A 25817-nucleotide genomic window follows, 5' to 3' on the forward strand; every position below is an offset into this window, starting at 1 on the left:
TTTGCGTTGATGATGCGGATTTATTCTACGTGTGTGCACACAGGCATGTGTACCCCTGCAGGATATTACATCTGAGAAGTTTGTTGAGAGAAGATGATGCATCTCTTCAGGGCCACCATCCTTTATTTCCTGAGATGTGTGTTGGGAGGACATCTGTGGTTTCCCACAATCCAACACTTGGTATCAGTGTGGAGACCAGATTTAGGGGTAGGAGGAAGATGTGGTTCTCAGTGGTCGTACTTCAGATGTTCTGCTTTTCCTTGTTTTAAGAAATACAACAAGACAGAGTTCATATTTCTCTTCACCCAAACCAGTATGAATGTTTAAATACTTTAAATAGTAGCTTACAGACACAGGAGAGTGAGGAAAACTCAAGATCAGGTCCATTACCTTCATTTTCTTATTTTTATGATGAAAATATAGACATTAATGGGATCTGCTCCTAAGCACTGCCCATACCAACCCAGAGGCAGTGGAGAGGAAGCCTTTGAAATATCTCCCTCCAGGAGGAATGTTTTTCTCCAGTGTGATTGATGTATAGTGCCTGCGGGTAAGAAATGCAGTTTAACAGGCAACGTACTCAAATCCTTGAATCCACAAATGTTTTCAAGGCTCAGAAAAATAAAATTCAGACAAGGTTTATATGTTAATGCATAAATGCATCTTCTTCTCACCCAGTAGGAAATAGCCCATTTCTTGAGGGAAGTCTCTTACCAAGGATGAATATGAAAACAAAAATATTTTAAAATATTTTGACAGCCCTCTTGTGTGGCAAAGGGTATCCTCCTAGGATAAGCAGCACAAATGTTCCTAGAAGTGTTCCTGGCTCCAACTTGGATAGAATCATCTGCTCTTTTCACAAAACATCTTTATGTTCCCAGTCTTGCTCCTTTATAGTATGGGAAAGCCAGTAGATTACCACACCCTGACTCAAGGAGGTAGAACAGGTGTTGTGAGTGGTTCAGGGAAGGGTTTAGTTAGTTGATTGATTACGGGTGATTGGTTGATTTTGTTTGTGGCATTAGGCCCTCAGAAATTACTGGAACCTCCACTGGGGAGAACATTCTCCAAAAGTGCTCCCAGGAAAACTGCTACCTTCTCCTCTATTCTTGTCAAAATTAGATCGCTGGTGGCTCCCCTGACTTCCCGATTGACAGAACCAGAATCCTGATCTGGGACCTGGAATGTGCCGTTTTTCCTCTCGGGAGCACTGACCTTTAGGAACCATGTGGTATTTTCTAGAAAACTTTGTTCAAACTTTCTCTCCAACCTTGGCATCTAACTTTCTCTTTAGTATCCCCAGCAAAGACTCTAGAGATCCTCCTCCACCAAAACTGCTTCCATCAGGTTACCAAGGGCTCCACATTGGAATGCCAAGGTCGACTTTGGGGCCTGTCTTGTATTTGGGCCTTCCTTCTTTCGAAACACTTTGTTCTGGAAAACTCATCTCACTTCCTCTCTCACTGGCTTCTCCTTAACGTGCTTGCTTATTCTCCTCCTTCCAACATTTAATTTCTGGGTCCTTGTCTCTTCAATGTTGTTTACTCTTCAGTTGATCTCATTTTCATCTTAGGGTGCCACATGCTATCCATACACAGTCTCAAATCTTAAATCCCAGTCTCCCAGGCCTCTCTCCTGAAGATGAATGTCTTCATCCACATCTCTTCTCCCTTATGCAACAGGCACCTCACACTTAACTGCCTAGATGAAGAGAGTTTACTCACTGCCCTTGCACAAACATGCTCCTTCCAGATCATTCCTCTGCCAGTAAGTGTCATACCATCTGACTATTTAAGCCCAATACTTTCTGGGATTTTTTTTCTGTTTCTTCATTCTCACATTCAGTCCAACAGTAAAGTCTGCCACCTCAACATTCAAAACACATAATTTTTTAAAAAAAAATAAATTTTACTGGAGTATTGTTGACTTAGAAAATTTTGTTTCAGGTGTACAGCAAAGATGCGTACTCTGAAAACTTATTATAAGACACCAATGAAGGAAATTGAAGATGACACAAACAGATGGAAAGTTATACCATGCTCATGGATTGGAAGAACCAACATTGTCAAAATTACTACACTACCCAAGGCAATCTATAGATTCAGAGAAATCCCTATCAAAACACATCTTGAATCCCACAAATTCTGCTTTTCCCAGTGATGACCCTTATCCAAGTGACCATCATTTTCTTCCAAGAGTCTCTAACTGGTCCCTCCCCACTCCTGCCATTAACATCAGCCTGAGGGACCATTTTCAGACTTATGTCAGATTGTTCCACTCCTCAAATCGATCCCACTGAGATTGCCTCTACTGAGAGCCAAAGTCAAAATCTCCACAGGGACTGTGAGTCCCTTCTGATCTATCTCCTCCTCACTCTCCAGGTCTGTGGTGGGGGCTGCCCTGAGCTCAGTGTTCTTCCTGGAACTTCCCCACATGCTCCTACCTCAAAGCCTTTGTACTTGCTCTTCTCTCTGCAAGGGGAGGAGCCGTCTGGATGGTCACATTTGTTCCTTCCCTCACTGCATTTAGGTCTTCCCTGAAATGTCTCTCCCTGTCCCAATCTATATTAATCCCACTCCTCTCTTTAGCTCCTCCATCCTCTCTAATTAATTTTTTCACATCACACTTACTTTCACTTATGTATATGGTCTGCCTTCTCCACAGAAATGTAACTTTCATGAAGGCAGAGACTTTGGTCCATATTGTTCATGGCTGGATTTCCCAATCTTTAACCTAGAAGAGCCCCTGAACATTTCTGATGCTCCAAAGTATTTGCTCAATAGTTTAATGTGCTGTTCTTTACACTTGCCTCGCTGACTTCTTGCAGGAGACAATGAATGGTCATAGGCCTAAGCAATAAGTTAGCTTTTACCATAAGTAAGTGATTCCCAGAAAGTGGGATCCAGACCAGCAGCCTCAGAATCATCTGGGAGCTTCTTAGAGATGAAGGTTCTTGGGCTTCATCTCATACCCACTGAATCAGAAACTTACAGAGTGGGGCTCAATGGCCTGGTTTAACCAGGCCTCCAGGTGATTCAGATGAACAGACGAGAAGCATTACTCTGAGTAAATGAATGTGTTATCCTTCCCAGGTGATGCTTCATAATGCATCTCTTAAAATACATTCAAGATCTAACTATGGGGGACCTCAGTGCAGCTCATCTCTTAGTACCTACTTATCTGCAGTCCTGTGGTAGGCACTGGGATTGCACAGTTTATATCTTGGCCTTTTCAAGAAACGTAAGGAGCTTGGCATCCCCAGAGTCCCAGGATAGCTTTGGGCAAATAGTAGGAGATAAAATTAGAACACAACTATCCAAATTTTGAAGGGCACTGGAAAATAGTAGGCTCAATGGCATTGAAAATAATAGTAGGGACCTTGATGCACTATAGTGAGTGAAATGGCACTCTGTGATCTGATATTTGAATGGACGTAAATGTGAAAAGTACAGTATATTAATGCAATGGATCCATCAGTCAATCCTTGCAATGTTTTGATAAGATACTGTGATTTGGAATAGTCCTTGAACTTACTGTGTTCAAATTTTTCTACTTACAGTAGCTGTTGACCTAATTGAGGGTTTCCACTTATGTAAGACTCTGTCAGTGTCTGTCCATCAAAGCAAGAATCAAGGGTGAAATGAAGACTTTGTTAAACATGTCATTTATATTTTTATGGTGACTATTTTGTGTATGTGTGTGTATATATATATATGTGTACACAAATGTTCTACAAGTCATATGTATATATATGTATACAACTTGCAGAACTTTAGGATAGATTGAATTATTTTTCATTTTCACTTCAGGGAAAAAAACTGAAGTAAGAAATAAGAAAAGAAAATTATGGACTTAGAGAAAACACTTGTGGTTGCCAAGGGGGAAGGGGAGGGAGTGGGATGGTTTGGGGGCTTGGGGTTAATAGATGCAAACTATTGCCTTTGGAGTGGATTAGCAATGAGATCCTGCTCTGTAGCACTGAGAATTATGTCTAGTCACTTATAATGGAGCATGACAATGGGAGAAAAAAGAATGTATACATGTATGTGTAACTAGGTCACCATGCTATATAGTAGAAAAAAAAACTGTATTGGGGAAATAACAATAAAACAATTTTTTTAAATAAAATAATAAGAAAAAAAGGAAATGTTATTTTTTCCATTTAAATGAATTCCTTATTTGGCCAATGTATACTTATCTCCCAAATTGCTATAAAGGCAATATGTAAGAAAATAACATAGGCAGCTTAGAAATACAATGATCAGTTCTATTTGTCATTTTAAAAAGCAAGTATAATTCATGTCTTTTCTTCAAAGAATATTTGTCAAATGTGATAAAAATTAAGGGGTATTGTGTTTAAATTCATTCCACTTCTTAGAATTGAGTGCTAAATATGACAAAATTTAATTTCCACCCTTGGCCTTGTTGAATGGGAGCAGGGAAATCAAAGCAAAATCCAGGTCAAACTTACACAAAATGTGCAATAAGTATAAATTTGGAGGTTTAGGAGTTCCCTTGTGGCACAGTGAACAGGTTAAAGATCCAGCATTGTCACTGAGGTGGCTTGGGTGGCTGCTATGGTACAGGTTCAATCCCTGGCCTGAAAATTTATACATGTGGTGGGTGTGGCCAAAAAAAGAAATTTGGGGGAGCTGGGAAGTCATTCCACCTCTAGTCTCCATTTTACCAGCATAGAATCTACTTTGAGGTCACTTAGCTGTGGGAAGGACATTCTGTGCTTCACTTTGACCTGGGACAGTGAGAAATGTCCTAGATTGCGTGGCTGTCTTAAGTTGATGATTTTCCCGGGAAAATCATCGAATCATAATATGAGCCTTAATTTCCATGATTCGAAGAGGTCGTGAGGATGAAATGAGAATGGATGCCAAATACTTTGGAAAATGACTACAAATTTTATCAATCAATTAAGTTATATAGAGATGTTAAGTTGGCTGCTTAGTACCATATTTCACTTGGCCACGTTGATTTCCAAAGAATTGTCTTTTGAACAGAATTTTTATCCGGTCACTTATGGTATAGGCTAGGCTGCTATAACAGAGACCCCAAAATGTATTTTACCTAAGATAGAAATTTATTTATTTTTCACATAAGAAGCCAAAGGGAAAGATTGGGGTGAGCAGACAGCTGCTTTAAAATCAATCAGTTTTGCCCTTCAGTATCTGGGCCCAAAGACATTACCATTCCCAGCCAGGGTAAGAGTGTCTAATAAGCAAGCAGCTTGTCTTTAGGTTGAAGATTCCTTGGATATTGCATGTACCATTTTTGCTCATATGTCATTGGCTTGAACTCACATGTTCATGACTAAATTGTTGGGAAATAGAAATTCCACCTCGGGAGCAAAGTGTTCAGCTGAAACTTGGGAGGAACTGGAGCTATTTTAAAAATAAATATACAATGGCAGACAACTTAGTAGTCTCCAAACAAATTGAGATACTTTATAATACAACATTCTCTTAAGCTATACTCATAGTTTTATTTGCACTCATTGCATTACCTCGATATCAGAGTAGCAGGCCATAAAGCTTTTCTTTCTCTCTCTCTCTCTCTCTCTCTTTTTTTTAATGGTCGCATCTGTAGAAAATAGAAATTCCTGGGCTAGTATTGAATCCAAGCCATAGGTGCAGTCTACAGTATAGCTGCAGCAACACCATATCCTTAATTCACTGCACCAGGCCAGGGTTGAACCCATGCCTCTACAGCAGCCTGAGCCACTGCAGTCAGATCCTTAACCCACTGTGCCATTGTGGGAACTCCAGACCATAAAACTTTTCAATGGCCATGTGTGCTATATGTCTACATTCTGTCACTACTGATTCATATTAATGAAACACTCCTATGTGACAAGAGATTAAGAGATGTTTTCATTCTGTAGGGTTTACGATTCATCATGATATCAATTATCCCTCCATTTGACAATACGCTTTGGTTATGACTTTTCGCATTATGTTGACGTCTTTCCCAGAGTGTATGATGTAGCATAGATAAGCAGTGTAGCTAAATCTTCCTAAGAATTACGAGATCAGAGGAACACACTGATGTTGTAAAATCATCAATAGGGTATCTTTGAGATGCCATTCCTGGCTTGTACTAATAGAATAAAAATGAGTATATAGTAATTTTGGAAAACTGCCTAATGTTTCTATGACTGTTATGACTTTTCATTTAAAAAACAGTTCTGGGAATTCCCATTGTGGCTTAGCACTAACAAGATGCGGGTTTGACCCCTGGCCTTGCTTAGTGGGTTTAGGATCTGGTGTTGCTGTAAGCTCTGATGTAAGTCACAGATGTGGCTCAGATCCCTTGTTGCTGTGGTTGGACCTCTAGCCTGGGAACTTCCATATGCTGTGGGTGTGGCCCTAAAAGAGCAAACAAAACAAAACAAATCAAACAAACAAAAACAGTTCTGGAAGGCCAAACTGATGGACTTATAATTTCAGATTCCCTTGTTTTTAGGCTGACTATATCTAGCTAAGTAAATGATTTAGTCATTCACTTATTTACCACACTTTTATGTTGTTCCAAGTGCTCTGGTAAGTATAAGAAGATGCAAAGAGGAAGGAAGACCTACTTTGAAGTTTGTAGCATGTTCAAATGGGCAGTATGGTAATTGGCCAGATACACAGTTTGGATCTCAAGAGGGTGATCTATATGCAGGTAAATATTTGGGGATCTCAGAGTTTCTATTGTGGCTCAGCAGGTTAAGAACCTGACATAGTGTCCATGAGAATGTGGGTTCAATCCCTGGCCTTATTCACTGGGTTAAGGATCCAGCATTGTCACAAGCTGCTGCATTGGTTGTAGATGTGGCTTGGGTCTGGTGTTGCTGTGACTGTGGTGTAGGCCTCAGCTGCAGTTCTGATTCGACCCTAGTCTGGGAACTTCCATGTGCCACCTAGGTGTGGCCCTAAAAAAGAGAAAAATATATATATATATCCAGAGACTCCCCAATATATATATCCAGAGGACCCCCAGCATATATATTGGGGGGGGTGGTCCTCTGGACTTGGGGCAAATGTTGAAGCCTTTGTTGTCTATTTAATTTTCCAGTAGAAAGAGGGCCTATGATGAAGCCTTACTCTTGATACATAAGGGGCTGGAAGAAGAAGAAGGAAGGAAAAAGACAAAGATCTCAAGAGTGATCTAAGAAGGAGACAGGAAACACTCTCACAGAATACCAGGGAGGGAGAAAGTTTGATTTTAAATGTTTTGCTATAGAAACTGTCGATACAATAAGGATCGAGCAATGTCCTAAAATTCCACCTAATGGTAGCCATTGGTGGCTCTAATGAAGCAGTTCTGCTAAAGAATTTGATGGGGAAGCCAAGTTTGAAAAACGAATGGAAAAGAAGAATTATCAGTGGCTAGTGGAGAGATAGCAGTAGTGAGATCAATTTTTCTTTCTTTCTTTTCTTTTCTTTTCCTTTCTTTTCTTTTCTTTCTTTCTAAGGCCACACTTGGGGCATATGGATGTTCCTGGGCTAGGGGCTGAATCAGAGCTGCAGCTAAGGCCTACATCACAGGCATGACAACACTGGATCCGAGCTGCATCCAGGACCTACACCACAGCTTGTGACAATGCTGGATCCTTAATCTACTGGATGAGGCCAGGGATCAAACCCGCATCCTTACAGAGACAAATAGGATTCTTAAACTGCTGAGCCAAAACAGGAACTCTGAGACCAGTTTCTTAGAGCTGGTATTCCTGAATGGATTGGTTTATGCTATTTAACATTGAAAAATATTTTATTGGAAGAATTTATGTTACACATATGACAGTTAACTATGAGACTCCTTTCTATCTCTGACTTTGCTATGTAATTCCCAGAGTGAGTATGTTTTAGTTTTTTACATTTATCATGTGGATGTACTTTTTTGTTAAGGTGACAGAATAACTTTTGAGCAGCATCACTTGTTATAGTAGTCAGTTCTCTCCTAACTGTGGAAATTCTTGTAACTAATGCTAGTTCTGTTGACTTGAACAGCTGGCCTCCTGGCTCATGCTGCTTTGCTGGTAGGTCGATTGGGAACCCTGCAGCAGTGGTGACAAAACTGCTGACAGGATTTCATAAGCTCTGACATAAATTACCCTGATTATAACATGAAGACGATTTGGAGGGATTTTGGATTTCTGCAAGCTTTGATATGGTATTATACTTTCAACTCCACTTGAAGTGATTGAAAAACCTGATCTTTTCATTATTAGGATTCACTTATAATGGGCTTTGCTCAGAACTGACCTAGATCAGACAATACGAGATTTCACATTAAGTGGAGCTTATACTACACACATACACAATGTTCAGTATATCTGTAAACCTAATTGCTGTAAATGTTTCATACTAATTGCCCTGAAACATGTGCATTAAAGAATTGAAAGGCAAATTTCCTGAAATATATCTCCAAAATGATTCCAATTTGCATAAGTTTTAGCCAAGGAACAGATGCTGTACCTTCTTAAAAATTTTAAAACATGTTATACAAATATGTCTTGGTATAACTTGGTATTCCTCCCTGATCCTAACTTGGGTGAAATGCTTTTAGCAGAACACTGACAAGGGCAAGTAAGATAAAAAGGCTTCATTGTTTCAAACACCAGCCTAGCTTTAGAATAACATGAAGGTAATTGTTTTATTGTGGTATTTAGAAATAGCTTTCTAAAATTTAATTATAGCTAAATCTTTGTGGACATTATTTTCTTGTACTATATTTTTCTATAATTGTCATGACTTTTATTTATTTATTTGTATTTATTTATTCATTTATTTTTTTGTCCTTTTGCCATTTCTTGGGCCGCTCCCACGGCATATGGAGGTTCCCAGGCTAGGGGTCTAATCGGAGCTGTAGCCACCGGCCTACGTCAGAGCCACAGCAACGCGGGATCGGAGCCGCGTCTGCAACCTACACCACAGCTCACGGCAACGCTGGATCGGTAACCCACTGAGCGAGGCCAGGGATCGAACCCGCAACCTCCTGGTTCCTAGTCGGATTCGTTAACCACTGTGCCACGACGGGAACTCCAACTTTTAATATTTGTATAGTGAGCGTATAATATTCTAAAACTAAGAAGAGAAATTATACAGAAGAAATTTACCCATACTATGACCACATATTATTTGCTTTATTCTTTTTGATCTTTTATGTATTTTCAAACTGAGTTATATAGGATTATGCAGTTCTACATCACATTTCTTTCACCTAACATGATACAGATAGCTATTTTATTACATATTCTTTACAAATTTAAGGAATTATATAATTCTTTAAATGAATGAAGTATGCATTATTTTAACCATTCCTTTATTTTTGGAACCCAAAACCCAGTTTTTCTATATTGCTGTAAGTAATATTTTGAACATTCTTTGTTTTGACTGTTTACTCAGGATTATTTCTAGACATGGAATTTCTGGATTAAATGTCCATGGATGTTTCAGTTTTCATGACATCTTACTAAATTGCTTTCCCCAACTGTTAAATGTGTAGGCAAAACACACCCTTGTACTTAAGCTCTTATCATTAAGTCAAATATAAAACAACTCGTCTCTATGTACAGGGAGATTTTTACATCCTCCTGCTTCCTTCTTTTTCTTCTTCCTCCCTCTGTCTACCTCAAAGAGACATAATGTACAATTTACATCCTCCTTCTAGGATGTTTATATTTAGAATAGTAGTTACATTTTTAGAAATAAAAATCTGTTTAATTATTTTAAATCTTCCTTTTATATTGTGAATTCCATATTTTTTATTTAACATTCAGTATAGAATGTATGTGTATATACACACTTATATCCACATACATATATACATGTGCATATCTGGTATATACATTTTACTCATTTATTGGATATTTGTATATGTTTGTATATATACCAAACCTTTAATTTAAGATACAAACATATAATTTAAAAAATTTATTGAGATGTAATTGACATAAACAGCCTATTGGTTTCATATTTACAAGATAATGACAGTATTTATATGCACTGTGAAATGATCAATGTAATGTTATTTTTTCCTGTTTCTTTTTTAAAAATTTGATTCAAATAGCTAATTGATAATGTTGAGTTAGTTTCAGATACATAGCAGAGTAATTCAGTTATACATATATAAGTATCCTTTTTCAGATTCTTAATACCATCCATCACCGTAGAAAGCTCACTTTGGGGTTTACTCTCTGGCAACTTTCAAGTATGCTCTACAATATTATTGATTGTAGTCATCATGCTGTACAGAACATCTTCCACCACTTATTTATTTTATAACTGGAAGTTTGTACCTTTTGACCTCCTTTCATCAATTTGGCCCACTGACCAACCCCCTTCCCTCTGGCAACCATGATTCCATTCTCTCTCTCTGTGATTTTGGTTTTGTTTAGTTTTGGTCTTTTATATTTGACATTTAAGTGAAAGCATACTGTATATATCTTTTGCTGACTTACTTTACTTAGATTATTTCCCTCAAGGTCTATCTATGTTGTTGTAAATGGCAAGATTTCATTCTTTTTATGGCTGAATAATATATTCCATTGTATATATATATCCACTACTTTTTCTTTGTCTATTCATCCAGCAATAGATACTTAGGTTGTTTCTATATCTTGGCTACTGTAAATAATGCAGAAATGAATATGGGAATGCATACATCTTTTCTTTTCCTTTTTTTTCCCCTAGGGCCGCACCCATGGCATATGGAGGTTCCCAGGCTAGGGGTCTAATCAGTGCTGTAGCCACTGGCCTAGTCCAGAGCCACAGCAATGCCAGATCCAAGCTGCATCTGCAACCTACACCATAGATCAGGCAATGCTGGATCCTCAACCCACTGAGCGAGGCCAGGGATCGAACCTGCAAATTCATGGTTCCTAGTCGGGTTCGTTAACCACTGTACCACGACAGGAACTCCTCATACATCTTTTCTAAGTTTGTGGAGGGGTTCAGATAAATACCCAGAAGTGGAATTAGTAGGTCATCTGGTAGTTTTATTTTTAATTATTTGAGGAAACTCCATACTATTTTCCAAACTGGCGGCATCAATTTGCATTCCTACAAAGAGTGCACAGAGATGCCCTTTTCTCTACATCCTTGCCAACACTTCTTGGTAATAGCCATTCCAAGAGATGTGAGGTGTTATTTCATTGTAGTTTTGATTATATTTCCTTGATAATTAGTAATATTGAACATCTTTTCCTATACCTGTTGGCTATTTGAATGCCTTCTTTAGAAAAATGTCTATTCAAATCATCTGCCCATTTTTATTTTTATTTATTTTTTATAATGATTTTTATTTTTTCCATTATAGCTGGTTTACAATGTTCTATCAATTTTATATTGTACAGCAAGGTGGCCCAGTTACACAGACATGTGTACATTCTTTTTTCACACATTATCATGCTCCACCATAAGTGACTAGATATCGTTCCCAGTGCTATACATCAGGATCTCATTGCTTATCCATTCCAAAGGTGATAGTTTGCATCTATTAACCCCAAATTCTCAATCCATCCCACTCCCTCTCCCTCCCCCTTGGCAACCACAAGTCTATTCTCCATGTCCACGATTTTCTTTTCTGTGGAAAGGTTCATCTTTGCCGTATATTAGATTCCAGATATAAGTGATTTCATGAGGTATTTGTCTTTCTCTTGCTGACTTACTTTACTTAGTATGAGAGTCTCTAGTTCCATCTATATTGCTGCAAATCCTCTGCCCATTTTTAAATCAGATTGGTTATTATTATTTTGCTATTGAGTTGTATGAATTCTTCATATAATTTAGATTTTAACCCCTTATCAGGCATATGATTTAAAAATATATTCTCCCATTCAGAAGGTTGTCTCTGCCTTTTATTGATGATTTAATTTGTTGTGCAGAAACTTTGTTTTTGATGTAGTTCCATTTTTTTTCCTTACCTGTGCTTTTGGAGTCAGATTTAAAAAGTCATCACAAAGACTTATGTCAAGGAGCTAACCATCTATCTTTTAGAAATTTATGACTTCAGGTCTTGCATTCGACTCTTTAATCCATATTGAGTTGATTTTGGGCTATGGTGGAAGGTAATGGTCTGGTTTTATTCTTTTTCATTTGGCCTTCAAGGTTTTCCAAAGTTATTTATTGAAGAAACTGTCTTTTTTATTCTGTATATTCTTGGCTCCTTTGTCACTAATTAATGGACCATATATGCATTTTATTTCTGGATTTTCTGTTCTGTTACATTGATCTAAATGTCTGTTTTTAGGCCAGTGCCACACTGTTTTGATTGCTCCAGCTTTGTAATATATTTTGAAATATGAGAGTGTGATGCCTCTAGCTTTGTTCTTTCTCAAGGTTACTTTGGCTATTTAGGGCCTTTTATGTTTCATACAAACTTTAGGATTGTTTCTTCTATTTCTATGAAGTGATATTAGAAGTTTGATAGGTGTTACATTGAATCCACAGATTTCTTTAAGTAATATGGACATTTTAAAAATATTTATTTATTTTTTATTTTTTTTTTTCTTTTTGCCTTTTCCAGGGCCACTCCCACAGCATATGGAGGATCCCAGGCTAGGGGTTTAATCAGAGCTGTAGCCACCGGCCTATGCCAGAGCGATAGCAACATGGGATCCAAGCCGCATCTGCGACCTACACCACAGCTCATGGCATTGCCGGATCCTTAACCAATGAGCAAGGCCAGGGATCAAACCTGCAACCTCATCGTTCTTAGTCAGATTCGTTAACCACTGAGCCACGAAGGGAGCTCCTAAAAATATTTCTTCCAATCCATGAGCATGGACTATCTTTCCAATTCTCTGTCTTAATTTTCTTTTATCAATGTCTTAGAGTTTTCTCTCACCTACTTGGTTAAATTTATTTCTAGGTACTTTATTATTTTTGATGCAATTCTAAATGGGACTGTTTTCTTAATTTCTCTTTTAGTTAATTTGTTGGTGTATCATATGCAATGGATTTTAATATATTGATTTTATGCCTTGATACTTCACTGAATTTATTATTTACAACAGTTTTTTGATGAAAAGTCTTGGATTTCTTTAATTATCCTTTTGATCATTATTTACCTTACAAATATCATCAAAAGCTCAAATGCCATAATTAATAGAAAAATCTACATTTTCTGACCTAATAGTTACCATGTCTCATTTTCATCCTTATCCATTTATTTAGTTTACCTGGATTGTTTGTCCTTCCCAGGACTCAGTATCTGTTTTTATTATCAATTATAAAATGATATCTAACATGGATTTGCTATAAGGAAAATGAGTAGAATACAATGTTTATCAAGTTAATAACTGTATTTTGAATAAAGTGTTTGTGCTGAGTGACCTGGGAAGTGCATGCTGGGCAAAGCAAGTGTGGGGAAATAGATATTTTTTTAAGGATAATGTTTCAGACAGTGAACTTTGGCACCAAGGACAATGGAGATAGAGGTATATGATTTTCTTCTAGGTTATAGCAGCTTTAATCTACACTAACTGAACTGTAGATGCACTAGTTGAATCACATCATAGAAACGGTAGAAGGCTTAGTGAGTACAATCAGCCTTCCATGTCCATGGCTTCCACATCTGTGAATACCAAGAACCAACTTTAAAGGCCTTGAGTACCCAAGCATTTTGGCATTGACAGAGAATACCCTGTGGATACTGAAAAACATTTACATACCTAGTTTGGGGAATTTGATTAGGTTTTAGGTGAAATACTGAGAAGTAGACTTCATTTGTGTGATCATTTAGTGCCAATACACAACAATCCATTACCTACTGTTCTCTGAAGCACTATTTCATGGTGGGAAGTCACCCCACAATGAAAATAATGATGTAATTATCAGAAAGTTTCCACTTTGCTCTTGAAAGTCTTGAAATTTTTATTTTATTGTATTATCCTTTCAGCTCATTCTATTTTTAATTTAATTCTGTGTTTTAATCTCAACATCTTTTTTGTTTTTAAAAAACTTTATGTACATGTTTTGGAGAATCATGAATTTTTGCATATTATCAAAAATGTTAAGTTTTTTTTTTTAATTAAAGTATAGTTGATTTACAGTGTTGTGCCAATTTCTGCTGTACAACAAAGTGTGTGAAAAGATAAATGTCTGAGAGTACTACTGAAGTTCTTTTATATATATACACATATTCCCTTTCTTATATTACCTTTCATCATGGTCTATCCCAAGAGATTGGCTATAGTTCCCTGTGCGGTATAGTAGGACCTCCTTGCTTATCTATTCTAAATGTAATCGTTTGCATCTATTAACCCCAAACTCCCAGTCCATCCCACACCCTCCCCCCTCCACATTGGCAACCACAAGTCTGTTCTCCATGTCTGTGAGTCTTTTTTGTAGATACACTTTCTTGACAATCATTTTCAGACTGATACCTTCTGTAATGGAGGGTAAAATCCTCTTTTTCGTGTCCTCCAGTACTTCAGAGGGTCTGTGTTGTATGCTTTCAATTTATTGATTCTGAAATGATCCTTCCAGACTCTGGGAACAGCAACAGCCAGTGGAAATGCCACATTTTGTTCCTCTGCATTGTTAAAATCTTTTCTCCAAGGTCTCCTAATATCTACTGTCTTTCAAGCAATTTGGGGAGCTTTCATTACACTGAGGTAGAATTTGCAATTTCCCTTCTTTCTACCTATGACTTTGATACTTTGTAATATTGGAGTCCCTAAGAAAAATATCCCATATGTGCTTTATACCCAAGCTCATACTATGGGCACAGTTTCTGCACTACTTTCTGTGACTGCAGTTTGGTGCAGACCATTGCTACCTCCCCAGATTCGTTTCCTTTGTTCCCCCCTCAATTGTTTCCTTGGTGTTAAACTCCAAACATTAGTGATTCCCAGTAGAACAATCCTGTCAATCCTATTTCATTCTTACAGGAAATTATGGATTTATTATTAGTTAACTAATTTCTCCAATTCAAGGACTAGAAAAGATAAATGTCTGAGAGTACCACTGAAGTTCTTTTAGGCAGGGAAAAAATTATTTCATTTCACAAAAAGCATATATAAGCATCATCCTTTTTTTTCAATTCATTTCAGTTGGGGTGCGTGTGTGTGTGTGTGTGTGTGTGTGTAGGGGTGGGGTAGAGGCAAAACATATTGAATGTTAGAAGTAAGCATACTATGGAGAAGGATTAAGCTGAAAAGAAGGATGGAGAATACATAATCCCAATTTCCCATTGTTAAGTTCTGTAAGACTCATCATTATTAGTTATTTTATGGAAAATTATGTGAAGCTACCTTAAATGGAAGCAGCCAGTATTCTTTTTTTTATTACTCAATGACTTTATTACATTTATAGTTGCACAATGATCATCACAATACAATTTTATAGGATTTACATCCCACAACACCAGCACATCCCCCCACCCTCCAAACTGTCTCCTTTGGAAACCATAAGTTTTTCAAAGTCTGTGAGTCAGTATCTTCTGCAAAGAAGTTCAGCGTGTCCTTTTTTCAGATTCCACATGTCAGTGAAAGCATTTGATGTTGGCATCTCACTGTCTGACTGATTTCACTTAGCATGATAATTTCTAGGTCCATCCATGTTGCTAAAAATGCTGGTATTTCATTCCTTTTAATGGCTGAGTAATATTCCATTGTGTATACGTACCAACTCTTCTTGATCCACTCCTCTGTTGATGGACATTTAGGTTGTTTCCATGCCTTGGCTATTGAAAATAGTGCTGCAATGAACATTGAGTACATGTGTCTTTGTGAGTCATGGTTTTCTCTGGATAGATGCCCAGGAGTGGGATTGCTGGATCAAATGGTAGTTCTATTTTTAGTTTTCTGAGGAATCTCCATCCTGTTTTCCACAATGGTTGCACCAATTTACAATCCCACCAACAGTGTAATAGGGTTCCTTTTTCTCCACACCCTCTCCAGCACTGATTGTTTGTAGATGTTTTTGTGATGGCCCTTCTGGCTGGGGTAAGGTGGTATCTCATAATGGTTTTGATTTGCATTTCTCTAATCATGAGTGATATTGAACATCTTTTAATGTGTTTTTTGGCCATCTGTACGTCTTCTTTGGAGAACTGTTTAGACCTTCTGCCCCTTTTTTGATGGGCTTGTCTGTTTTTTTGGTAGTGAGCTACAGAAGGTGTTTATAAATTTGGGGGATTAATCCCTTGTCAGTTGAATCATTTGCAAATATTTTCTCCCATTTTGTGGGTTGTCTTTTTGTTTTGTTTAGGGTTTCCTTTGCTGTGCAGAAACTTTTAAGTTTGATTAGGTCCCATTTGTTTATTTTTGTTTTTACTGTCATTACTCTAAGAGGTGGATCTGAGATGTTGCTGTCATTTATGTCAGAGAGTGTTTGGCCTATGTTTTCCTCTAATAGTTTTATAGTGTATGATCTTATATCTAGGTCTTGAATCCATTTCAAGTTTATTTCTGTGTATAGGGTTAGGAAATATTCTAATTTCATTCTTTTCCATGTGGCTGTCCAGTTTTCCCAGCACCACTTATTGAACAGGCTGTCTTTTCTCCATTGTATATTCTTTCCTCCTTTGTCATAGATTAGTTGGCTATAGGTACGTGAGTTTAATTCTGGGCTTACTATTCTGTTCCACTGATCTATATTTCTGTCTTTGTGCCAATACCGTACTGTTTTGATGATTGTTGCTTTGTAGTATAGTCTTAAGTCAAGGACCCTGATTCCTCCAGTTCCATTTTTCCTTTTCAGGATGTCTTTTGCTATTCTGGGTCTTTTGTGCTTCCAAAAAAACTTTAAAATATTTTGTTCAAGTTCTGTGAGAAATGTCCTTGGTAATTTGATAGGGATTGCATTGAATCCTGTAGATTGCCTTAGGTAGTATAGTCATTTTGATAATAATGATTCTTCCAATCCAAGAGCATGATATGTCTTTCTATCTATTTGTGTCATCTTCGATTTCTTTCATCAGTGTCTTATAGTTTCTAGAGTACAGTTATTTTGTCTCTTTAGGTAGGTTAACTCCTTGGTATTTTATTATTTTTGATGTGATGGTAAATGGGATTGCTTCCCTAATTTCTCTTTCAGATCCTTCATTTTTGGTATATAGAACTGCTGTCGATTTCTGTGTATTAATTTTGTATCCTGCAACTTCGCCAAACTCGTGGATGACCTCTAACAGTTTTCTGGTAGAGTTTTAGGATTCTCTAGGTATAGTATCATGTCATCTGCAAATAGTGATAGTTTTACTTCTTCCTTTCCAATTTGGATTCCTTTTATCTCTTTTACTTCTCTGATTGCTGCGACTAGGATTTCCAAAATTATGTTGAATAGTAGTGGCGAGAGCAGACATCCTTGTCTTGTTCCTGATATCAGTGTCAAATCTTTCAACTTTTCACCATTGAAAATGATGTTCATGTGGGTTTGTCATATATGGCCTTTATTATGTTGAGGTATGTTCCCTCTATGCCCACTTTCTGAAGGGTTTTTATCAGTTGGATTTTGTCAAAGGCTTTTTCTGCGTCTATTGAGAGGATCATATATTTTTCATTCTTCAGTGTGTTAACATGGTGTATCACACTGATTGATTTGCAGATATTGAAGAACGCTTACACCCCTGGGATAAATCCCACTTGATCATGATGAACAATCCTTTTAATGTATTATTGGATTTGGTTCACTAGTATTTTGTTGAGGATTTTTGCATCGATGTTCATCAGTGAAATTGGCCTGTAGTTTTCTTTTTTTGTGGTGTCTTTGTCTGGTTTTGGTATCAGGGTGATGGTGGCCTCATGAAATGAGTTTGATGGTGGCCTCATGAAATGAGTTTGGGAGTGTGCCTTCCTCTGCAATTTTTCAAAATAGTTTCAGAAGGAGAAGTGTTAGCTCTTTAAATGTTTGATAGAATTAGACTATGAAGCCATCTGGTCCTGGACTTTTGTTTGTTGGAAGTTTCAATTTCAGTTCTTGTGATTGGTCCATTCATCTTTTTTATTTCATCTTGGTTTAGTCTTGGAAGATTGTACCTTTCTAAGAATTTGTCCATTTCTTCTAGGTTTTCCATTTTATTGGCATATAGTTGCATATAGTAGTCTCTTATTATCCTTTGTATTTCTGTGATGTCCATTGTTACTTCTCCTTTTTCACTTCTAATTTTATTGATTTGAGTCCTCTCTCTTTTGTTCTTGATAAGTCTGGCTAAGGGTTTATCCATTTTGTTGATCTTTTCAAAGAACCAGCTTTTTGTTTCATTGATCTTGTCCATGGTTTTCTTCATTTCTATTTCATTGATTTCTGCTCTGATCTTTATGATTTCTTTTATTCTACTAAGTTAGGTTTTGTCTGTTCTTCTCTCTCAAGCTGCTTTAGATGTAAAGTTAGCTTGTTTATTTGAGCTTTTTCTTGTTTCCTGAGGTGCACTTGTATTGCTATAAACTTTCCTCTTGGAACTGCTTTTGCTGCATCCCATAAGTTTTGGAGTGTCGTATCTTTATTGTCATTTGCTTCTAGGTATTTTTAAATTTCCTCTTTGACTTCTTCAGTGATCCATTGCTAGTAGCATGTCGTTGAGTCTCCACATGTTTGTGTTTTTTGCAGTTTTTTCTTGTTGTAGATTTCCAGTTGTATAGTGTTGTGGTCAGAAAAGATGCTCAATATGATTTCAATTTTCTTAAAGTTACCAAGGTTGGATTTGTAGTCCAGGATGTGATCCATCTTAGAGAATGTTCCATGTGCACTTGAGAAGAATGTGTATTCTGTTGGCTTTGGATGGAATGTCCTATAAACATCTATTAAGTCCATCTGGTTTAATGCTTCTTTCAGGGCCTATGTTTCCTTACTGATTTTCTTTCTGGATGATCTGTCCATTGCTGTAAGTGAGGTGTTAAATTCCCCCACTGTGATTGTGTTACTGTCGATTTGTCCTCTTTAGGTTGTTAGCAGTTGCCTTATATATTGTGGTGACCCTATGTTGGGTGCATGGATATTTAAATTTGTTATATCTTCTTCTTGGATTGATCCTTTGATCATTATGTAATGACCTTCTTTGTTCCTTAAAATATTCTTCATTTTAAAGTCTATTTTGTCTGATATGAGTATTTCTACTCCAGCTTTCTTTTGATCCCCGTTGGCATGAAATATTTTCTTCCATCCTCTCACTTTCAATTTGTATGTGTCCCTAGAAGTGAAGTGGGTCTCTTGAAGACAGCATATATATGGATCTTGTTTTTGTATCCTTTTAGCCAGTCTATGTCTTTTGGGTTGGGGCGTTTAGTCCATTAAACTGGTAATTTTTAATATGTATGTTCTTATTGCCATTTTATTATTTGCTTTGGATTTGTTTTTGTTGCTCTTTTTTCTTCCCTTCTTCTCTTGTTCTCTCCTCTTCTGGTTTGATGACTGTCTTTAGTGTTGCATTTGAGTTGATTTTTGGTTGTTTGTGTATCAGTTGTAGATTTTTTGTTTGCAGTTATTCTGAAGTTTTGATATGAGTCTATATGTATATGAGATTGTTTTACATCGTTGATCTCTTAATTGCAAATGTATATCCAGTGTCCTGCATTTGTACCCATCTCTTCTCATGATTTCTGATTTTTGTGGCATAACTGTGCATGGATGATTTTGTATCTTTACTATATATATATCTTTACTGGTGAGCCTTGTCATTTGTGGTATTTTTGTTTCCTGTTGTGGCCTTTTCTTTTCTGCCTAGAGAAGATCCTTTAGTATTTATTGTAAAGCTGGTTTCATGTTGCTGAATTCTCTTAGCTTTTGCTTATCTGTGAAAATTTTGATTTCTCCTTCAAATCTGAATGTGAACCTTGCTGGGTAAAGTCATCTTCACTGGAGGTTTTTTCTTTCTTCATGTTAAGTTTATCATGCCACTCCCTCCTGGCCTGCAGAGTTTCTGCTGGAAAACCTGCCAATAACCTTCTCAGGGTTCCCTTGAATGTTGTTTGTTTTTATTCCCTAGCTGCTTTCAAGATTTTCTCTTTGTCTTTAATTTTGGTCAGTTTGATTAAGATGTATCTCAGTGTATTCCTCCTTGGGTTTATTTTATATGGTACTCATTGAGCTTCTGGATTTGAGTGAATGGTTCCTTTCCTCTGTCAGGGAAGGTTTAGATATTACCTCCTCAAATAGTTTTTCTGTCCCCTTCTCTCTCTCTTCTCCTTCAGGCACCCCTATAATATGGATGTTGGAGTGTTTAACATTGTCCAAGAATTCTCTGTGACTTTCTTCATTTGTTTTCAATCTTTTTCCTCCTTTCTGTTCCACACCCGTAATTTCCACTAATCTGTCCTCCACCTCCCTTATTCATTCTTCTGCCTCCTGTATTCTGCTGTTAGCTGCTTCTAGTGAATTTTTTATTTCCGTTATTGTATTTTGCATCTCTTCTTGTTTAAGTTTGATATCTTGTATCTCTTTGCTCAGTGCTTCCTGTAAGTTATCCATCTTTGCCTCCAGTTTATTTCCAATGTCTTGCATCACCTTAGCATCAACAGTCTAAAGTCTTTCTCCTTGAGGCTGAGAATCTCCTGATCACTTAACTGATTTTCTGGGGTTTTTTTCTTTCTTCCTTATCTGAGTTATAGTTCTCTGTCTTTTCATTTTTATAGGTTTTTGGTATGGTGACCTTTTTACAGATAATAGAGTTGTAGTCTCTCTTACTTTTGGTGTCTGCCCCCCTCGTGGCTGAAGTCAGTATGGGGGCTTGCTGTAGGCTTCCTGATGGGAAGGACTGATGCCTGCCCACTGGTAGGTGGAACTGATTCCTTTAGGCAGCCTGTTTACTGATGGGCGGGGCTGTGATCCCACCTGGATTGTTGTTTGGCCTGGGGCTTCTCAGTGCTGACTGATGGGTGAAGCCAGATTTTCCCAAAATGGCTACCTCCAGAGAAAGACATGCTGCTGAATACTCCCAAGAGCTTTTCTTCCCATGTTCTTAAGCCAAAATAAGCCATATTCACCCCTGTTTTCCCAAGAGGTCCTCCAAGAACCACAGTCAGGTTTGACCCAGATTCCTATGGAGACTTTGCTTTGCCCTGGGATCCAGTGCACATGAAAGTCTGTATGCACCTATTAAGAATGGGGTCTCCATTTCCCCCAGTCCCATGAAGCTCCTGCACACAAGCCCCACTGGCCTTCAATGCCAGATGCTCCAGGGGCTCTTTCTCCCAGTCCCATATCCCCACACGTGAGAGTTTGATGTGGGGCTCAGAATTCTCACTCCTGTAGGTGAGCTTCTGTGAACCAGTTAGTTTCCAGTCTGTGGAGCTTCCCACCCAGGAGTTATGGGGTTGTTTATATCGAGAAATCGCCCCTCCTACCTCTTGATGTGGCCTCCTCTTGTTCTTCTGGAGTAGGGTATCTTTTTTAAGGTTTCCGGTCCATTTGGGTGAAGAGTGCTCAGTCTTTAGTTGTGAATTTTTTTGTTTTTAGGAGAGAAGTTGAGCTCTAGTCCTTCTATTCTGCCATCTTAATCCCATCTCACAGCCAGTATTCTTATTTGAAATGGAAGCTGCCAGCAGTCTTACTTGAAATTGGATTTTTTATTTTGTTTTATTGTTTTTTGTTTGTTTGGTTTTTGTCTGTGTTCATAGAATGCAGAAGTTCCTGGGCCAGGGATTGAACTAGCACCACAGCAGTGACCCCAGACCCAGCAGTGCCAACAGTGGATCCTTAAGCTTCTGTACCACCAGGGAATTCCTGAAATAGCTTTTAGACTACACTCCAGGGATACCTACATTTCATAGTTGAAAAATATGTATTATTACTGTTAATTTCTAACTACTTATTCTAAAATTCACCAACTGTCATTGAAGAAATGTACATATAAAACTCTTGAAGTTGAGTAGGAGAAGAGAAAATGAATATAATCTTCACCTTATAAAGTTGTTTGCCTTTTGAGAAGAGTTTTGATCCTATAGGAAAGGCTCTGCTTGGCATTTGGTATATGCTTAAACTGTTTTATTTAATCCTTACAACATCTCTCTAAATCACTATTCATCTGTCTAAAGATGAAAAAATAAGCATTAGGGAGATTAAATGACTTGTAAGAGGGAGAAGATCTAGTAAGCATCAAAACCAGGATTTTTTATTTTTTTAATTTTATTATTTATTTATTTATTTTGCTTTTTAGGGCTGTACCTGTGGAATATGGAATTTCCTAGGCTAAGGTTTAAATTTGAACTACAGCTGCCAGCCTACACCATGCCACAGAAACATGGGATCTGAGCTGCATCTGCAACCTACACCACAGCTCACAGCAACATTGGATCCTCAACCCACTGAGTGATGCCAGAGATCAAACCTGAATCCTCATGGATATAGTTAGATTTGTTTCCACTGTGCCATGATGGGAACTCCCCAGGATTTTTTATTTTAAGTTTCTATTTTTTTAATTTAACTATAGTTAATTTACAATGTTGTGTTCATTCCTACTGTACAGCAAAATGATTGTTTTGCAAATATTATACATATCCTATAAATATTCTTATTCATATCATTTTTCATTGTGTTTGTCATAGGATATTGACTATAGTTCCCTTTGTAATATAGTAAGACCTTGTTGTTTATCCATCCTATATATAATAGTTTGCTTCTGCTAACCCTGAACTCCCAGTCCTTCCCTCCCAACACCCCACCTCCCCAGCAACCACAAATCTGTTCTCTATGTCTGTGAATCTATTTTAGTTTCATAGATATGTTGATTTGTTTCATATTTTAGATTCCACATATAAGTTGATATATGGTATTTATCTTTCTCTTTCTGTCACTTAGTATGTCACTTAGTATGATAATCTCTAGGTACATACATGTTGCTGCAAGTGGCATTACTTTATTCCTTTTCGTGGCTGAGTAATATTCCATTGTATATATCAAAACCAGGATTTAATCCTAAATTTCTTTGACCCAAAGATCATATTTGTAATCACTACGTATTTCAGCTTTCACCTCTGATTTGATCTAAGCAGAATGGATTGAATAATCTGTCTATCAGTTTTAATTTTAACTGTTTTCCAGAGCTTGCACATGATTTTGACACTGCAAATCTCTCCAACTTTGTTTTAGACTACACACCAAAAGCTCTGCTCCCAGGCCTGCTTGCTACCTTTCTGTCCCTTAAATACCACATTTGGGGGCTTTTGCTGTTTCCTGTGCCTTTTTTTATATGCTTACCTCTTTCTCTCCCAGGTCTTAGCCCAAATATCATTTGCTCAGAGTCCTCTTCCGACCATAGTGTGTGAAAGAGGTGCCTCTCCACTTGAAGTCCCTCCTGTCACCTGTCATTTCCTTCCCAGCATGTAAACAATCTGAAATCCATCTGCTCACTTACTTGTTATGTCTCTCTCTACAGAATGTAAGCTCTTTGAGAACAGGAACTTTCTCCCTCTTAGTTATAACTCTATCTCAGAAGTTAGAATAGCACTTGACATAAAATAGATGTTGAAAAAATGACAGAATGAAAAATGAATGAGTTTGAAGTCTATATAGTTGTTTCTACTGGAAACACTGTCTTTAAAAAGTTTTTGATGGATGTACTTGAAAATACCTTTGAGAATTTTGAGTGTTCTAAATCATGTTTAAGGCTTGATCGGGATATTTAATAACATAAGCACTAACCACTGAAACATGTGCCCAATGGTCTTGTTTACATAATTAACCTGAACATGAATATTAATAAGTATAAATATCTTTCACTAATTTTGTGCAATAGAAGTATAGTGTTATAGAATTTTAATGGTTTTAGCTAGATAAGGTCTTAGGATTGCTCTAGTTTAACAGAAATATTGTGGGAAGTTGAAAAGACTTTTCGCAAGCTACATAGGTAAACCCAGGCCCAGAAACTTGGAACAGGGCCCTTTTTATTATATGGAGCCAACTCTTACTGTGTTTTTTTTTTCCACTCCCCTTCCCCAATTATAGTGTATATTTTTATAGGAGCAACAGATTATATATAGCATTTCATAAAAATAAGTCTGTTTTTCAGAAAGAAAAGTATCAGTGTTCATCAGCATTTCCAGTTTTTCTCAAATGCATAAGGAGTGAAAGAGCAACCTTTGTGGATGCCTTAATACCAAAACAATTGCACACTCTTCCATCTAAGACAATTGTAATGTAGACACAGAAGCCTGTGGGCTAGGTTTCGAATAGCAAAGGAAGGAAGTATCAAGTTCTGGATGAAATAAATCACACAAAATGTTACACATCATATTTTTCTACATAGGAATTGAAACTGTTGCATGTGAACCTCATATTTAGGAAGCACAAAATCTTAAAAACCAGGTTTAATAACCTACAGATTTTTATGAACAACTCTCATGTGACAAAGAAATCTCTCATTTTTTGGAGATGTTTTTTGAAAATATACTTTGATTTATAGAAATATATGCATATTTCTAAACAAGATAAACCTTGGCTTTTATATCTTCCTGGAAGCCAAAGATTTATTTTCTAAGAAAATAATATTAAAAAGATAAAAAAGAAAAAACAAAAGCAAATCACATTGTTTTGTTCATATAAGGAGATGAAGGAAAACAGACATGTGATTCATCAATATAAATAATATGCCCAGTGAATATATAAAGCTGCTATGTAGCTCAAAAATGATGTTCCTGCTAGGAAGTGATTTGTGTAAGACCAGTATAATCAAGACCTGCGTTGTCCCCTTTATTCCTACTCTTCTAAGGTCAAAGCCAAAGTAAGGTTGGTTCACTTCCCTTTTTTTCCTCTCCTTACTTTCATATGTCAGAATAGACCACAGTGTAGCTGGCTATGGAATTTAGCTTTTCTCTGTGAATAAGAGGATTTTTATGTTGACTCAATAGAACCCTGGTTCTCTTCAGTCCTTTGCTCATGGAGTGATCACAGGATATGGGGAAAATATTCAACCCCTAATGACTATGCATCTAAGTCATGGAAGCATCTACTCTCAAAACTGGAGGGGACCAAGGGGTTATCTTGTCAAAAATCTTCTTGTGGAGATAAAGATGGTCTAGAATTCTGGTGCCTGTTGTAATGAGGTTTTATTTGTCTTTGTATGTCTGTATATGCAGGATTACCTGGACTCCAATAAATACATTGAACATCTGCTAACTCAGCTTGAGGAGCAGCACAGAAGTCTCTGGAGGTGAGTTAAATCCATACACTTATTTTATAGCCGCATCTCTAGCTTTGATCTTGACCACAGAAGCATAGAGTTGGCAAAAGGACTCTCTTCATCTACGCAGGGCCAAAAGCACCTTTGGGGGCAAAAATCATCAGAGGCTACCTAGAGATTTCCATTCCTTTAATTAAAGTAAAGCAGTGATGCCACAAGTTGCCCTTGAATGAAGGACCTGCTCAGAGCTGAGAGGGTATTGGAAATCACAGCACTTGTCAAGGTCAGGGTATTAATTTGTCCAAGACCATGCAGCAAGCTTATACTATAGAAACTATGACCCAAATTCTCTAACCCTGCCTGCAAAAATGCTAGTTTTTTTTTTTTCTACAATGAAAAGTTTGGACACATCTGCTTGAAATTTCTGCTTCTTTTCATATTAAAGAAGAATTCATATTTCTTTTTGTTCCTTTTTTAAAGATTTTATGTGTTGGAGTTCCCGTCGTGGCACAGTGGTTACCGAATCCAACTAGGAACCATGAGGTTTCGGGTTCGATCCCTGGCCTTGCTCAGTGGGTTAAGGATCCGGCGTTGCCGTGAGCTGTGGTGTAGGTCGAAGATGCGGCTCGGATCCCGAATCGCTGTGGCTTCTGGCATAGGCCGGTGGCTACAGCTCCAATTAGACCCCTAGCCTGGGAACCTCCATATGCCCCGGGAAGCAGCCCTCGAAAAGGCAAAAAAAAACAAACAGAAAAAAAGATTTT

General features: G+C 37.4%; 1 protein-coding gene across 4 annotated transcripts in view; it reads left to right on the top strand.

Annotated features, from left to right (window-relative positions):
* The window catches only part of NCKAP5 (NCK associated protein 5), a 1086741-nt gene that overhangs the window by 368856 nt on the left and 692068 nt on the right, over positions 1–25817 (top strand). For all 4 annotated transcript variants that reach the window (XM_047772074.1, XM_047772077.1, XM_047772075.1 and 1 more), the window contains one exon: positions 25010–25083. In XM_047772074.1, the coding sequence (XP_047628030.1) occupies positions 25010–25083 (74 nt within the window). The remainder of the gene's footprint in view (positions 1–25009; positions 25084–25817) is intronic.

Source organism: Phacochoerus africanus, chromosome 3 (genome assembly GCF_016906955.1).
Source record: "Phacochoerus africanus isolate WHEZ1 chromosome 3, ROS_Pafr_v1, whole genome shotgun sequence".
Taxonomy (NCBI): Eukaryota; Metazoa; Chordata; class Mammalia; order Artiodactyla; family Suidae; genus Phacochoerus; species Phacochoerus africanus.